At 37.0% G+C, this 17377-nt stretch overlaps 1 protein-coding gene across 2 annotated transcripts in view; it reads right to left on the minus strand.

The window, feature by feature from the left end:
* map1ab (microtubule-associated protein 1Ab) overlaps positions 1-17377 on the minus strand; it is a 76166-nt gene that overhangs the window by 18283 nt on the left and 40506 nt on the right. For both annotated transcript variants that reach the window (XM_038706179.1, XM_038706178.1), the window contains exons 3-4: positions 991-1073; positions 24-161 (exon numbers count right to left, since the gene is read on the minus strand). In XM_038706179.1, coding sequence (XP_038562107.1) covers positions 24-161; positions 991-1073 — 221 coding nt within the window. The remainder of the gene's footprint in view (positions 1-23; positions 162-990; positions 1074-17377) is intronic.

Genomic DNA, 17377 nt, shown 5'->3' on the forward strand with positions numbered 1-17377 from the left:
TAAAGGAAAGTAGTTCAACTCACCCCAGGATCAGCAAAGACACGTGAAAAGGTCTGGTAGGTGAAAACCCCAGTTTGAAGAAGAAGGCCACCGTGATCTGAGCTCTGGCCACTCAAGACCAGAAGCTTGTGTCCTGCAGAGTCTGTGACTAAAGACTGGATCTGGGACACACACACAGAAAGAGAGGGAGAGGGAGACAGAGGACAGTTAAAGGATAGACAACATAGACAGAAATACCACTGACAAAGGAAGATGCACTTTAATTGTGTCAAGGTTAACAAGATGTGGCTTACAGAAAAAATTAACAGACACAAAGGTCACCAGTCCAAATGTGAAGAAGGTGATTTTCTGGGTATTGTTATCTCAATAGTTCTTTTGTACTGACTGATGTGTGTCAGTAGCACCTAGTATAAAAAACTGTCAAGTTAATAAATCTGGCAAGGCATTTGATTCATGCAGTACTTGTTTTCAGATAGATCCTGATTAAAAATGTTTCTACCTTTTTTAGACCATATTATTCTCGCAAAGTTGTTAAAAAAAATGTAGAAAATGTTTATATTCCTCAAAACAAGTTTTCGAAAAAAAGAAAAGCCCAACTTTTTATTTTTGACTGGGTCGATACAAACGTATTGCAGATATACAGTTACTGGTGTATATGTTGCAACCTGAAATGTCAAAGATATATTTTGAGGTAATTTACAACAATGTCTCAATTACATTTTGTTTGTTTGATTTGTTTTAAAATCTAAAATATTGATGTTATGAGCAAAAATGTAGAATTAGGGGGGCAATAGAAAAAATTATAATTTTGGTATAATTTGCAAAATTATCATATTAGCAAGTATTGAAAGATTTCTAACAATGTACAGGCTTATAGGCAACTGACAGGTAAATGTGTCAGTCAGAGGAGATGTAATGGAGGGTAACCTTGATATGCAAGTGAACATGCAACCAGCAGGATACTGTAGCCTCAGAATATGTTGACATTACCTCGGATACAACAGTGTCTTCTGAAGGGTTGACAAGCACAACGGTCTCTAGGACATCACTTCTGTGGTGGAGAGTTCTCTGTCCTGTAAAAGAGTGAAAACATTATGTTAAGCTCTCATGAATAAAGTATTTAAGCCTAGGACTCAACTCCACCAAGGCCTGAAGGTTGGACGAGGTAAACAAGTTGACAGACATTGTTGCCAGACACTCAACCATCTGGCCTGAAGACATCCTGCAGGACGACATCCAGACATGATCTGGAAAACCTCTTTGAGTCAGGGAGATTTACTACGCTGCATTTTGCATCGTATGTGGGGCAATCACTATATAGAGACAGTCAACCCACTTGTGCATCAACGGAAGAACAAAAGTTGGAATAAGAAATAGGTCGCTGATGTCTGTTGGGTGAAGTTAAAAAAAATTTAAGCCACGAGCACAATACTCACTAAGTTTAGACCAATTTTCACCGTTGATATTCATGTGTTTCTATTATTTGACTTGTGGCCATAGACAGAGAAACATACCACTTTCAACATGATGCTGGCTGAAAATGAGCCTGTTTACATTGCAGGCAGGAATAAAAAGACAAAACAAATAAAAAAAAAACAAATGTATGGAAATCCGCACACAAAAACAAATCTCTCAAAATACACTACATTTCCATACATCCTAATGCATATTCATCATAATTATGCATCAGCACTTAATTTCACTCAGAGGTGATGTTAAGCTTTTAATTCCCTTTTGTTTCAGCACAGATGCAGCCTCTAATATTAGATAGAGCTAATTATAGGGAGATCTCAGTGACTCCACCATCCACTGGGATCTTCAGTGCATCCCCTGAGTTTGCGGTGCTGTGCAACCTTTTTGGGATCTGGGCTGTCAACATGTGTTTTTATGAAAAATAAAAGGTATATAGGTCCAGAGATGACATAAAATTATAAAGGAGGAATATCAACAGTTAAGATGCATATAAGTTTAAATGGAATTGATAAGAAAAGTACTTTCAGGCAGTAAAGAAAAAAACGAATGGTTCATCTTTCATATCAATAAGGTAATTAGCACAGTACTTGTAAGTCTAGACCATCTGTGAGTCAAAGGAAGAAGCACTCAATAAATGCTGTATATTACATAGATATTACAAGATAATCAGAGGCATATCGGTTTTCAGCTGATTACTGTATTTTATTCTTTCTTATTCTTCATTGAACTAAATGGCAATAACATTATACCAACATGAGCTGAATCCAATCGTTTTATATTCAACCACATTTTCCTCTTAACAGGCAAATAGCCATCTGTGACATTTTCATATAAAGAAATATCAGATTTTTTTTTCCCTCCCAAATTTTACTTGGCTGTGCTGGGAGCTCTTTTTGGAAACTTATCTGGCCTATAGCTTAAGTTGCATTTCACATTTCCAGCAGTGGTTTACATAGAATAAATATAAATAGAACCAAAAAGCTGATCCATATATTCATCTCGAGCATGTTATTATTCTCTTTTTTTCCAGTCTACCAAAATTAATCATTACAGGACCTGGTAATCAAGTTTAAAGCTCAAATAGCTATGTTCTCTGTGAAGAATTATCACAAGATTTCTTTCAAAACATACTTAAACAACACTTGAAACTCTACAGCTTGTTCAAATTGCAGCTGCCAGTAAAGAGTCTTTCGACACACTAGGTCCTCTATGAGGCTGTACTTAGGCACATTAAAGCTAATGTCAGAATGCTAATATGCTAATGTTTGGTAGGTATAATGTACAATGTTCATCCTCTTAGTTTGATGTGCTATCATGCTAACATATGCTAATTAGCATTAAACAGTAAGCACAGCCAAGGCGGATAGGAATGTCATTAGTTAGGGGATTCACTAAAGTTATTTCAATTCATCCCCCGATGTCCCCCACATGAATGTCTGAAACACATTTTATGGCAAGCCTTCCAATAGTTCACAAACACTAAAATGTCAACCTGGTGGAGCTGGGGTCAGAGGATCACCAAAGTCAATATATGAACACATGAAATGTCATGGTGATCCAATGAGACATTAAAATCTACTTGTTTACTGTGTCCTAAAATTGAACTTTTGTCTTCACTTTGCTCAAACTTTTTTAATTTGAGGCTTGAAATATTTCTGTTTACCACTGCATTTTAATTAAGAAAATCTTAGACTTTCTACTTCTGTCTCTTACTGGACAATAACTTTTAATCCTCTGTTTATACAGTTTTATTTAATTTATTTGAATTTCTATCATTTACTATACAGTAAATACTCTTGCCTCACCTTTGATTTTCTATTTATTATCTATTGATTACTAATATTGTTTCCAATTTGTGTATGAAAGGTGCTACAGTATATGCAAAAAATTGCCTTGTTTGTGGGCTGATGAGCAGTAATAACCATGGCTAAACAAAAAAGAGAAGAGTGCCACAATAAATCAGAAGCAGAAGGTCCAAGCGAACAATACTGCCACAGTAAAAAAAAAAAGCTTTGTTCCACAGATGTTAAACAAAAACATGAACCTTATGAGCTTCCTTGCAGATTGATTCTACATGACTAAGGAAAAAAAATTAAACAATAAAAAGAGACATATTATGAAGACAGTTAGAATAATATCTGTATTGGCATAGCCTATATAAAGTGAATGTATATACACGTAAATATTCATAAAACAAACATTCAGAGAGCATCACTGAAGCAAACTAGATGATGTGGCTCCCTCTGTTGATGTTACCATAGCAACACACTGGCGGCCATATAATTTTTTTCTGGACATACTGCAGCTGCAATCACTAAGATAAAGAGATAGAAAACAATGATTGCTCCTCGACTGACCCCTGCATGGAGCGAGCGAGCAGAGGTGATTGAAGGATTGGGTGGATGGACGGAAAACGGTGACACCCTTCATTGTTCAAACGAACCTGCCGGTGCAGCAGTCAGGAGGAGTTCTGACACTTCAGCAGATTCAGCCCACAGACGTGTCCGGTTTCATAGCACAGTGACTAAGCTGCGAGGGTGAGCAATGATTTGCAAGTTTGCTTTGATACTTCTAACGCTGACAAGAGCAACACACAACACTGAGGCAACCTTGTCGATAGCGACACCGGAGACACCTGCTACAATCAGCTGTGCATGAATTTATAAATCAATCCTCAGAAGAATGAAGCCCAAAGAGGGAGAGAGTGTGTCCCTTTGACCTCCTGATGTGCTTTTCTCAGGTGAAATACAGGAGAAGAGACAGCATTAGCTGCTGCTGATGGCTGCCTGTAGGGTGACTGCTCGCTGACACTGCAGACTGGTACAAAGTGATACTACAATAACAAAGACACTCTAAGTCAGGCTGAAATGCTGCTGCACCCCCCACCCCAGGGGAGTCAGAGAACATCAACAACACAAAGCGTCGGAGAGGACTATCAGTGCAGGTCTCTCAGATCCTGTTCACTTTCACTCCCACAGTTAATGGATGGGAATCTGTGTAGGTGGCGTTGGTGCACAGAGAGTTTAAAATGCCCTGTAATACTCAGCTTTTTTTGTTTACAAATATTCCATAACTCAGAATAAGGCCATAGATTTTTACTATGTTTTGCAAATACAGGTATTTTATTTAGCAATTTTACTATTTTGTGAATTACTATAAAGTCTAGAGCTGCTATGATTAGTCAAATCAATTTTTAGTGACAGAAAATAATTCGGCAAATATTAGGATGATCGGTTAATCTTTTAGGAGTTAGCATGTTCTCCCCGTGTCTGCGTGGGTTCTCTCCGGGTGCTCCGGCTTCCTCCCACCGTCCAAAAACATGCAGGCTAGGTTGACTGGTTACCCTAAATTGTCCTTAGGTGTGAGTGTGAGCGTGAGTGGCTGTTCGTCTATGTGTGGCCCTGCGATGGACTGGCGACCTGTCAAGGGTGTACCCCGCCTTGCGCCCGATGTCAGCTGGGATCGGCTCCAGCCCCCCCGCGACCCTGTATGCAGGATAAGCGGTTGACGATGGATGGATGGATGGTTAATCTTTTAGTCATTTATTAAGTAAAAAATCCTAACATTCTTTTGTTTAAGCAAAAAAAGTAAAAAAATAAATAAAATAAAAAGTGCTGCTTTTCCTTGCCTTAACATCATAGTTTAATATGTGTGTAATTTTGGACTGTTGGGCGAACATAAGACATTTGATTACCATTTGATCGCCTTGGGCTAGAGGAAATTGTGATGCCATTTTTAATTGTTATATACAGAGGTTATATACAAACTATTAATTGAGAAAATAGTTGGAAGATTAATCAATGAAAATAATTGTTAGTTGCAGCCCTAATGAAGTCTTCATTATTATATTTTATTGAAATGATTCAGATAATCAAAGACAAAGTGGACAATCAACTTCATGTAGTTTATCATGTTACATATCACTATTATGTGACTATGTGGCCCTCAGGTTAGGAAATTAAATTTTTATTTATCTTCTAAAAAAAGCTAATACGGATGGTAAAACGTTTCCACCCCATCAGAAGTGACAATCTTAACACTTAATTAGTTTGTGCGATGTGATCCGCACCCTCCTCTGAGGTGTCTCTCTGTTTTGACCTGCACTTCTAATAAAGACCTACTTATTGCTGCTGAACAGACAGACTGGTGTTTCTGAGAGAATATCAGTGATGATGCGTCTGTTTAGAGACAAGTGGAACTGTAAACTGAGAAGTCAACAGAGAAGTTATATATTTGAGTGAAGTTAGACATCACTCATTCTGAGGAGAAATGAAATGCGTACATTTCCTCTTTTATCAGATGTATTATTTACTGGATCTTTGTGCGGATGACAGTGCTATACTAAAAAGTGGTGAAAAATTCATTTTCACCACGTGATGTAGGTGTGTTGTTTTATAACACCCTGTGTTACTTTCCAGCACAACATATCCTTATACAGTACATATGTTGTGTTGGTATGTGTTTCAGTTAATTTATGCAGTGAAACATCCTGTTAAGAAGCATTTTCCTACCATTCCCAAAAATCATGACCTCTGGTCTTCACGTTTAACAAGTTGCAGTGCACAGTAGTGAGTTAGCATGTCATTTGTTATGTATTTGACATAAACAACAAGTGGTGGAAAAAGTACAAAGGACTTCTACATAAGTAAAAGTGGTCATGCCACAGTGTAACTTTTACAAATAAAATCCCTGCATTTAGAATCTCAGCATTAAAATATATTTAGGGTACCAAAAGTAAAAGTACTCATAATGCAGAATGGCCCATTTCATACGTATTATACGTATATGTATTATATCACTGGATTATAATTAGTGGAGCGTTAAAGCTGGGGCAGGAAATTTATTTCAGAAGTTCTGTTGAAATTCCTCCTGAAGCAGTCAATAAATCAAATGTTGTGACCCAAAAATGAAACGAATCCGGTATCTGCAGCTGCCACGAGCAAGGCCAATCATTTAATTTGGACTGAATGAAATGATTGGCTGGCCTACATTCCTCTCTACCTGTACATGCGCATACTCTGCCTGTTGTGCCCATTGCACATGAAAATGTGTATTGAGGGAGTCTGAAAATCTAGCTGTGTCTTCCTACTTCTCCAACATTGCCTAACACAGCATATCTATCTATGACAATTATAATGTATTAGTTGATATCGTATGTTGTATTAATAATCACAATCTGCAAAGTAACTTATAACTAAAGTCAAACAAATGTAGCGGAGTAAAAAGTACAATATTCCAAAATGTAGTGACGTAGAAGTATATAGTAGCATAAAATGGAAGTACAAAGTACATGTAATACCTGAGTAAATGTACTTAGTTAGATTCCACCACTGCAAATAAAAAACAATCCATATTCCTTAATATACAAATGATAATGATACTACTGATATAATCATACTTAAAGCTAGAATCCAAATGTAAATTCTTAAAAGACTAGATAGGAAAAAAACACATTGGACAAACTGTAATTTGCCTTATAAATTATAATCACTGTATATCTAGTATCTGTTTGTTACATTTCGTGAAAGCCTTAGAGTAACTAAGTTGTTTATTTAAAAGGTAGCAAGAAATTGAAATTCCACAAAGGGCTCTAAGGTTCTTTGCATATACTTTATCAAACAAGCTAACACACTGTAAAAAAAAAGAAAAAAAAAGGACATATATCTACATATTAACAGCTATCTTCGTGTGGCACTGACAAACTTGCCAAAGCTTGTACATAAATGTGACATTTCTTACTTAAAAAAAAAGATCAATGTGCTCACCCTAAAGAATGCTGTCAAAAAGGCAAAGACAGATGGATTTTTCAATGACTTGAGTCAAGGTGGGAATCGACTTATCTCTGCAGTGCGTCAGACACGCCTTGATTAAACACATCTCCACCTCCTACGAGTCCACACTCCACTGTGTCAGCCTTTTTCTGTCTGTATCCTCAAGGCACGGAGATGTAAGAAACACATCGAAAGTATTTTATACACCTTTTTAGTCTACGAGCTCCTTAAAAAACTATGAACACCACTAGTTTCAGGAACATTTCAAGGCCCTTGTTTAGGTATTTGTATGTTTACTGCTGCAGAACAGTGCATGTGCATGTTGTTAAATAACACAGTCACAGTTGTGTAATATAACTAACACAGAGTAAACTGTGTGGTATTCATAACATCCATCATCAAACCAATCGTTTAACCCTGTGCTCTGTAAATTGTAATAAATAACAAGGCTATTACTGGAAATTACAGCCCAATGATGTGAGTCAGCCTTGAGGGTCTCACTGCATCCACTGAGATACAAACAGTGTGAAGCTTAAACCTCCTTGGGCAGGCCAGCGTCTGTTCCTCAGCTTAAATGTGTTTGTTTAAACAGTCCTTTTGAAGAGTGCGATGTTCAGCCAAGTTGCCCTCATCTATTCATCCCCGTGGCTTTCCTTCTCTGGTAACCCAGACAGTGAAGAGGCATCACCCTTTTACATACAGTGACTTTTTAGCCAGAGACATTTTGAGAATCTCATGCTCAGTAAAAAAAAAAAAGAGACGCAACATATTCATAGCAGATTTACTGCAGGGTTTACTGCTCTTCCTGGCTTTCTTTGTTAGCTGAACCAATCTTAAGTACTTGTAGCTTCTTATCATATCAGTTGGTTCTCTAGCTCAGAAATGTGTCTGTGATTCTGAACATCAAAGCACATCATTAGCATGTCATTGTGACACATTTCTGCAGTTCACTCAGTCCACAACAAAAGACATGGCAACTGACTTTGGGATTAATATGTGGAAATTCAGTTTGTGCTTTCAGTTTTAAATCCACTGCTTCTTTGCTTTAAAAAGCATCATGCTGCAAGGGCTAAAAATAGAAAACAAAACTTCTTTCCCAATTAAGGAATAAATGTAAGTCTGTTAACCATTTTTTAGGCTTTAGTAAGTTTTAATTAGAGCCTAACCGGTGATAACTGATCAGATAATCATATATTGGCTGATTTAGTTTTTTTTTTATTTAGAAAAACACATTATCATATTTTGAGGATTATTTAAATTGGAGGTTAATAAAGACTTTTGACCAAGATATGTAGCGAGGCATTCTACAGTTTAAAAACAAACCTATAGGTGGTAACTGCAGTAGGGCTGCAAGTAATGATAATTTTCATTGTCAATTAATCTGTCAATTATTTTCTTATATTGCTAATCAGGTGGTCTATAAAATGCCTGATCCATACAATTCTTTATAAATTCCAAAGAAACATTTAGTAATGTGTCATCCAGCAGGGGTATCTGTGTTAACTGAGATCACATCTGCAAGGATCCATTTTCTGGACAAAAATTACTTTTGTGGCAGAAGAGATGCTGGGTGTCGTCTTTCCCCCCCGCTTCTGTCGGTTAACTTATGGATCTTGTGAAGTGAACTCTTCACTCCCTCTCGGTCCTCGCCTGACTCTGTTCATAACTGCAAGGCCCAGAGGAAGGAAGGTCATTTGTCAGACAGAACTCAGTGTTTCTGCTCATTCCGGCTATTCCTCAGCTGACCCGCTTGATATAAATATCCACGTCTGAACTCCCAAAACGAGAACGCTCTGTTTAAAGGCGACTAAAAGGGAGCACTGATCGGCCGAGCCACTGCACTGCTCCAGATAGCATGTTCCACATTTTCAGTGGCAAGTGAGATGGTGAGTGGGTTCAAGGAATTTGACGACAACATACAAGCTGTAGCTACTTCTAGGAAGGCAAAGTCTAATAACAATTTAGTGTGTAGATGAGTTTGCGGCTTTCTGTTAAGCTGTTACCACAACTTAAAATCAGTGTTCCAGAGCTCAGTTTCAGCAAGATTGCCAGCATGTATCATAAAGTACGTACATAAAGTTTTCACAAAGCTGAAAATGATTCAGTACCAAGGACAGCTCCTCTTTCAATATGTATAACTCATACTTCTAATGTAATGTCAAACAGCAGGCCAACATCCTGTTCTAAATATAAAACCAATGAGCTTGAGGGTAGATGCTATTTTGCTATAAAGCCACCCACTTCAGCGCACACACACAAACACACAAGGTCAAACTGTCGCTATACTGCAATTTCTTTGCCAAGACCATTGCAAAAAAATAAAACCTGTTCCAGGTAAAATGATAAAGACAGCCTACCAATCACAGAGTATGGGTGAACCACTGCATCACCTGACTATTGAGAAAGACGACAACGATATCAACACCGTTCCTGTAAAGCTGGGTAGGTCTTTATTCATTATTACAATCATTAAAAAGCAGAACAGTAAGGCTTTATAATGTTACATTCAGTAGTAAGTTAGCAAGCATTAGCTAACTAACATTACATGAGGAACAATCCACAGCCTACGTTTTTCTGGATTTGTTTTAGGTTTTAGAAAGGGAATAAATCATACCTCTCCTTTTCAACCTCTCTGGGTAGCGACTATAATTATTACAAGTGCCCCAGGAACAGCTTTGACCATATCTTGGAAAAATACGGCAAAAGAAAGCTAGAAAACTTGAGCGCAGCCATGACAGTGTCGGACCTCAGTTAGAGTGAGTACTATACTGCGCTGTGATTGGCCAGCTGCGTATTCAGGGCATGGCTTAGCGAAGGGTCAATTGCTGGCAGTAAAGGTATTGCTGTGATATTAAAGAATGATGACCCACCTTCATGTGGTTGAAAGAAACACTCATCTACGGCTTGTGAAAAAATTATGTTGAAATGACAGCCTTTTTAGAAAATTAAAGTAAATTTGTGATACTGGATAAACATTAGTGTTACGTTACATTTTAATGTATTTGTGCTAATATATTGTTTTATTTTTCTATTATTATTTACTATTATAATTACTATTATTTACAAATATATGTTTTTAATATAGCCTAGTTTATGAATTCAATATATTTATTGCCATTATCATCATTTTAAAAATATTATTTCAGGTGGAGGGAGGAAGGGTTGGGGAGAAGAGGTGAACATGGGAGGAAGATATCTTAAATAAGTTTTCAAATTTTCTGATAATCCTGTTTATTGATACTTTCAATAAAAGATAATGTAGGGGGAAAATAAACTCATTAATGAAACTTGATAATTGAACAATCATTTAATTAAAAGATTTGCTTGCTTTTCTCAGAATTATTTAATTGTACAATAATACCTTTGGCTCTTGGAATGTCCATTCGGGCTCAAGTAACTTGCATCTGACATTATATAGAATAAAACAAATTACGTAATTAAATTTATTCTTGACCTTAAGTGTATATAAGGGAAGGGAAGCTGGGAAGGATTCAATGTCATCTATCCGGAATCAGAGGACAGGCAGAGAAAAATCAAGGAGAACGTTCACATCTTACTCCAAAGACCATCCTTGAACAGGCTGAACTAGCAGAACCATCCTTGAACTATCCTTCACTTGTGTCATGTAATGACACTCGACACACCTGCTACACTGGGTGATAAAGACTGTTAGATGCTGTTATAAAAGCTCTGAAGGTGCACCTAGAGTTTTGTGTTTATGTACTGTATATCTTTAGATTCACTGAAAATAAACCCAAATATCCTATTGCTGCAACCTTAGCCTGAGTGAGTTCATGAAGCTGAAGTGATGCCTCAACTTCAGCTTCATATACACGTCAGATCAACAGAGGTTGATTGAAGCTGACATCAAAAAGTTATTACCCCGTTCTTAATCTCATTTGCCTAATGTGAGCTCATTCCTTCCCTCGGACTGAGCACTTTTGTCTGAGCTTAGAGATAAAGTGGAGTGAAGTGGATTGGAAAATTAAAGAAGCCAGTACAGACCCGGCTGTTTCCATGCTCATTTCAGCACCCTATCTTCACCCACCAGTAGCCATACATCAAAACTCCAACCATTTGTTTGTATCTAAAAGCGTCAAGTGACTGCTGAGTCACTGCTGAAGTCTGCAGTGCAGACCATTGAAATACAGGTCCTGTAACTCTATAATAGGCCAGATTATTCCAATGATTTCACTGGTCTGAATGGTTATAATATGAAGATATTAAAATATGGATGTATTAATTACTGTAAAGTAATGGTATTGAATTGTTTGTCTTATCTATCTGAACACTTAAATACATGCAATGTTTGTTGCCTGTTGTTTACTGTACTTAAAAAACGTAATTGCATGATTACAACTACTTTAAATCAATATAATCAACTTTCGCCAGCCGTAGAATGATGAAATCCACCCCAATTTTACAAACGATTTGAAGAAGTAACCTCCAGGACACAAACTTACTCCTTGATCCTTAATCACTGTTGTTGGTTCACAACAGCAACAGGAAGCCAGAGTCTTAGTTCCTGATGCTAATCCTGGTCCTGTGATTTGGCAGTGCTGAATGATTGGGCTGCTAAGCCAGTTAAAGCCTGTATGCCAAAAACATTTAGCTCTCTAGGAAAAGAAAAACAATATGTATAAATTAAATTGAATCTAAAGAATTGCTAGGTAATACCCAAAACATGTTAATTGGGGCCTAAAAGTTTGTTTATTTTATTGGATTCTCAATAGCTTCTGCCACAGAATTTGTTAATCTTCCCAGGGTCCACACACTAAAAATGTCAAAATGAAACACCATGAAAGCAAGGTCAAAATGGATATAACAAAGTGGCTGATCAAAGACACAGCTACAAAAATAAATCAATAAATGATTTAAACCATACAATATAAACAACATAAAGGTAAAGAGTGCACCAAATTAACACATACAAAGGACAATTAATGACTACTACAATACAGCCACATTTCAGGACACAACCATTCATTCATTACATGAAAACTAAGACGACATCAGATAGAAAAACACGTATCTTTAGTCATATAATCGTCTTTAGGTTCATCTGCATTTGTTTTTTTAAAAGTGCACTTCTTGATTTTCTAATACGGTTTGGTATCTTGTTTCATTCTACAGAAGCCCTGAGCATGCTTGCTGCATGCTTTAAGAAGTAAATCCACATACTTAGATATTAATTATAGTGTATTTGACCAGAGTACTCCAATACTGATGAAATGGTACTCAAGTAATTGGGGATACAGTGGGAAAAATATGTTTAAAATGTTAATCAGGACAGAGGACATTATACACATACAGTCCAGTAAATATTTACGTTCATATTCGGTCTGTAATGTAAGATGGAGATACTCAACACTAACTTATCTCCACAGGGATCAGATAAAGTGTATCTTATTTTAACATACACAACATCATTCCCTCTCGTCACAGATTAAATATGTACACAGAAGAATCAGTGGTGAGATTTATCAAAGCTAATCTGGCTGAATTCTTACCAAAGCAAATATTACATAGCATTCTGATAAATTGACTATTATCAATGTACTAGGTCAGCATGGTGGTATATTTAGTATAAGTATAAACTCTTTTTGTTTAGATTTAGTTTAGGTAGTTTAGTTTTAGTTATGTCTAGCTGTACTTGTGAAATTCAAAATGTATACGCTGAAATAAGAGACACAAAAACAAAGACATAAAATAGAGTTGTGCTATGTTGTACTTCAATGTTGTCACTATATATGGCCACTTATTAACAATAATAACATAAGATGATTATGATAACAAATATTTAAATTAACAAAGCATAAACTATTTGGTTTAAAACATTATATCTCATTATATCTATATCTTATCTCACTACTTCAAATTGGGTTCTAAAATAGCTCCAACTCATTATCAGCATGTGAGTCATTACCACATGAATAAGGATATGAGCGAAAAGAAAATTAGCCAACTGATTGCCAAGTGCTTTACTATCTTCTCCAGTCTTTTGAGGACAACTTTTCACCTGATTAAACAGCAAACTGAAGTATTAACTCACTATCATCAAGTCTGACACATTAAAAGAAAGGAATCAATAGGAAGAAGGGGAGAAGATGGAGGGCAAGGAACTGCCGATGAAAGAATCAGAGCTCTTTGGTAGTTCAGTATGTAAGTATCGCAGTATTTCAGGCTAGACTCAAGACCATTTTTACTCTCAGCTAGTTCAGCTTCCATATTACCAGCCAATCTCCTCCTTTTCGTCTGCTCCTTAAAGGGCCTCTCAGCTCCTTTTGCAAGTCTATCATTCAGTCTTTGTTGCTGCAGACTGCCATGGTGATCACATCCACACACACACACACACACACAAATGTGAACTGACGTTGCAGATATTCAGTATTGTGTTAAGTGTGACTACTTTCTAGAGCACATATATTGGCTGATATTGGCATATCACAGATATATAGTTAAAGAAACGTCAGTACAGATTTACATTTTTCATTTAGCTGACGCTTTTATCCAAAGCGACTTACAATTGCTATATATGTCAGAGGTCGCACTCCTCTGAAGCAACTAGGGGTTAGTCATATAAAAACATCGTCTGCATTAGATTACAGTATTTTTCCACCTATAATATCTCCCATTCAGTACATATCATGGTCTCGAGTCTTTGATAACCAAATTTAAGAATTTATAAAGAAAAAAAGTGATTACATTTCATAAAACTCTTAAATATCAATCTAAATATCATCCTCAGGTTTACCATGTATTGGGGCAACTACACTACTTTTCAATCCCAAAAATGTCTGTTAATAAGAGTCTCTTGTAATTGAGGAAAACCCTTTACAATGCCATTATACCATTAAAAAACTCTCTAACAATAATTAAATGTTAGATTTAAATATAGATTACAGTACAACTAGAAATTAAAAATTAATTTAAAAACACATACTTTAACAATAACATGACCAATTAAAATATCATGTTTAATAGTTCTTAATGAAGTTGTAGCCAAGGTAGAACAACATTAGATGACAATATATTGCATAGCTAATAAATAGTAGTGTGACGTATAATTCAAGCATGTGTAAATACACATGCCTGCACACAACCAACTTTCGATTAATACTAGTAAACTGTCGTGTTTGTTAATGAAATGGCAGTAATGTCTGTCATTTATTTGAAGCAGTACAATAACGTAGTTTGTTACCTTCATAATAAACTTTATAGACATAGAGGAGAATACCATCAGAGCGACAGTGAGAGAAACAAAGAGACGGCCAGGCCGACTGACCACCTTGAGAGTGAGGAGAAGCATGAAAATGCAGTAAGAGCTGCTGCTAGAAAAGGGCAGCGGGAGGATATTGGCAAAGTGTCATGGTCTCTTAGAGTCCAGTCCACAGGCTGCCAACAATGACATCACTGCTACCCCCTGTACTCCTCCTATCATCAAAAGGCCTAAAGAGGCGGCTGAAAGCAGTTCAGACAGCACAAACACACACACACAAACACACTACAGTACAGTCAATGCTGCCAAAACATCGCACTAAAATATGTCAGACCATCCTTTTTAGGCCACCACAAACATTTCCCCACGCTGTCTAACTGTATAAATACCCACAGTAAAGGCCCTTTGTGTTCAGACTATCTAGAACAAGAAGTGACATTCAGAAATGTCTGCATTATTTGTCCTAAATAACAGTAGTTAATAGTAGTTTAACTTCATTTTACTTTTGGTTCTAGACTTTTCTATGCTTTTCACTCTGTATACTTTCTGTGTTTTGGGTATTTGTGACATTGAGTTACTTTAAACAAGTGTAAAGTGAATGTATTGATATTTCTATAAGTTTACCTAGTTTTGTATGTGTGTGGCAAGCCTGCTGTACTGTTGTGACCATGTTTGCTAGCGTGGAGCACTGTTTAACTATTTTGTTACACCAGTGTTTTTGTTGTAATACTTTTGTTTATCTTTTTGTAATGTTTGCATGCATTTTAAGTATGCACTCTTGCTCTTTTCATTCTTGAGTTTTCCTTGCAACTGAGACTGCGTGAGTGCTTTATTTCTTTACAACTGAAGGAAGTTATGCTGACGTCACCTCGAGGGCCTCGCTAAAAGGTGTTGAAAGAACTTGTTAAGTGTGGTCGGGCTTATGCACTAAACAACATATCTTAGAGTTAAACCCACTACACTTGTAGCACGAAAACATGAGAAAATCTCACTCAATTTAGCCATAGTAGAAATAAGTTGAACGCATTGAATACTTTCTTACAGCTTATTTTTCATTATGAAGCACTGACTGAAATTTATGCTGGATATCACACACACGCGCGTGCCCACGCCTTTTCTGAAAACAACATTCCTCATTTTCATCGCTTAGGTCTTGTGGTGTCAGGAGAGAGCTACGAGGATTATAAACTGGTTGTCAGCAATGCGTGGACGACCAGGGACATCTCATTCATCATGGTGACGGACACAAGACAGGGTCTCTTTGTCAAGACACATACAAGCGACGGAGACGACAGTTATGAAAAATAAGTGTCAATGTGACCTTCCCTTACACAATGACAAGATATTCAATCCATTTAGTTAGAAAAACCCAAAGTGATGGAAAAGGGAGAGAAGAAGCTTTCCTCCCCTGACAGACAGACTCTTGCAACTCAAGAGAGATCACAAGCTTGAGAAAGAGAAAATGAGAATGGAGAGGTAAAAAAAATGCCATTCAGAGGTCACAGGCTGTTAAATTGCCTACAGATAGACTGCTATTTGTTTGGAGCTTTTTCTGCGGCGGCTGAGAGGCATTGGCCTTCAGGGATTAACTCTCAGCTTAAGGTGGTTTTAAAACTGCCAACATGTGGGTTCAAGTTACTGGCTGGGCGCTTGGTAATAACAGCTTATCAGAAACAACAGCCTCATAGATACGCAGCTTTGAATGGAAGATGACTTGGATGTTGATCCAGTCTAACATATACAGAAGTGTCTTTAACTGAACGGCTATATTGCGATTATATAGCACTGTATCCTGCATTCTAGGCTCTCGGAGAAGGAAAAGCCAATGTAGATCCAAATCTATGACTAGTCGAGCTCAAAAGGAAACTGGAGCACACAGCTTCTGCTATCGCTATTTTTCAGTGGCTGCATTCAATTCAAAGTAATAGTAAAAGAGCCTGGCCTCAGCTACTCATAGATTTGAATCAACTTACACACAGGCTTATATCAGAACTATTCCAGCTTGGCATAGTGGATGTTTTTCAGTCTGTTGTTCTGTTTGCAGCTATAAAAGTCTGCAGGAGGATTTGAGGATTTAAGCTGCAAAATGAGGTATCTAATATTTGAAAAAAGTTAGCCCCTGCTCAGACAAAAACACACTAATAAAGACTTAAAAAGCTTAAGCTAATCTAACTTTGATATAATGTTTATAATAGTAGGTCAACATGTATACTGACACTATTGCAGGAGTCTGTCTAAGCTTTGTCAAAGCACATAACAAACCAGAGAAGTTATTTCACATTACAACAGGGTTAAGTGAGGGACAGGTTACCATGGACACCGGCTCCTCATTAGTTATTGTCTCCCTCTTAATTTGCATCTCCTGGTTGCAGACCACATTCAAACCTGCTATGTTCAGCAAGATCCTTAGGTTAAGATTCATCATTTTTACACACAGACGGTGATTCTTGTCCATGTTTTGTATAATGATTACTCACTGCCTGTGTTCACTTCAAGCCCAGCGATAAAAAGGAAGCAGTAAAACATTTGAACCAGTGAAAATTCAGTCCAGGTCTGAGGAAATCAATTAAACCTCAAAGGTTGACTTTTTTTGTGATGAAATGGTTGAATTTACCTTTGTTGTGACCACACAGAACACCTACAAATTGGTATTTTCTTTAACAGTTTTCTCCCTGTATGATGGCAGCAGAAAGAAGCCCCTGTTTTTTAATTGGGATGGGCAGACCCCAAAAATATTTCAGATAATGTTTTAAAATAGATGCTGATATTAAGGGATAGCTTGAACCCTCGAGAACCTTGGAAAGGCCTAACAAAGCTGAGCTACTGAGCTCTAATATTAATCAGATCAGATTGTACTAGACACACCAACAGTTTAGCAAGAATATCTACACTACTTTATACTGAAGTAAAACTG

Source organism: Micropterus salmoides, unplaced genomic scaffold (genome assembly GCF_014851395.1).
Source record: "Micropterus salmoides isolate LMB-PRFRI ecotype aquatic unplaced genomic scaffold, ASM1485139v1 Ms_hic_scaffold_8, whole genome shotgun sequence".
NCBI classification, from domain to species: Eukaryota; Metazoa; Chordata; class Actinopteri; order Centrarchiformes; family Centrarchidae; genus Micropterus; species Micropterus salmoides.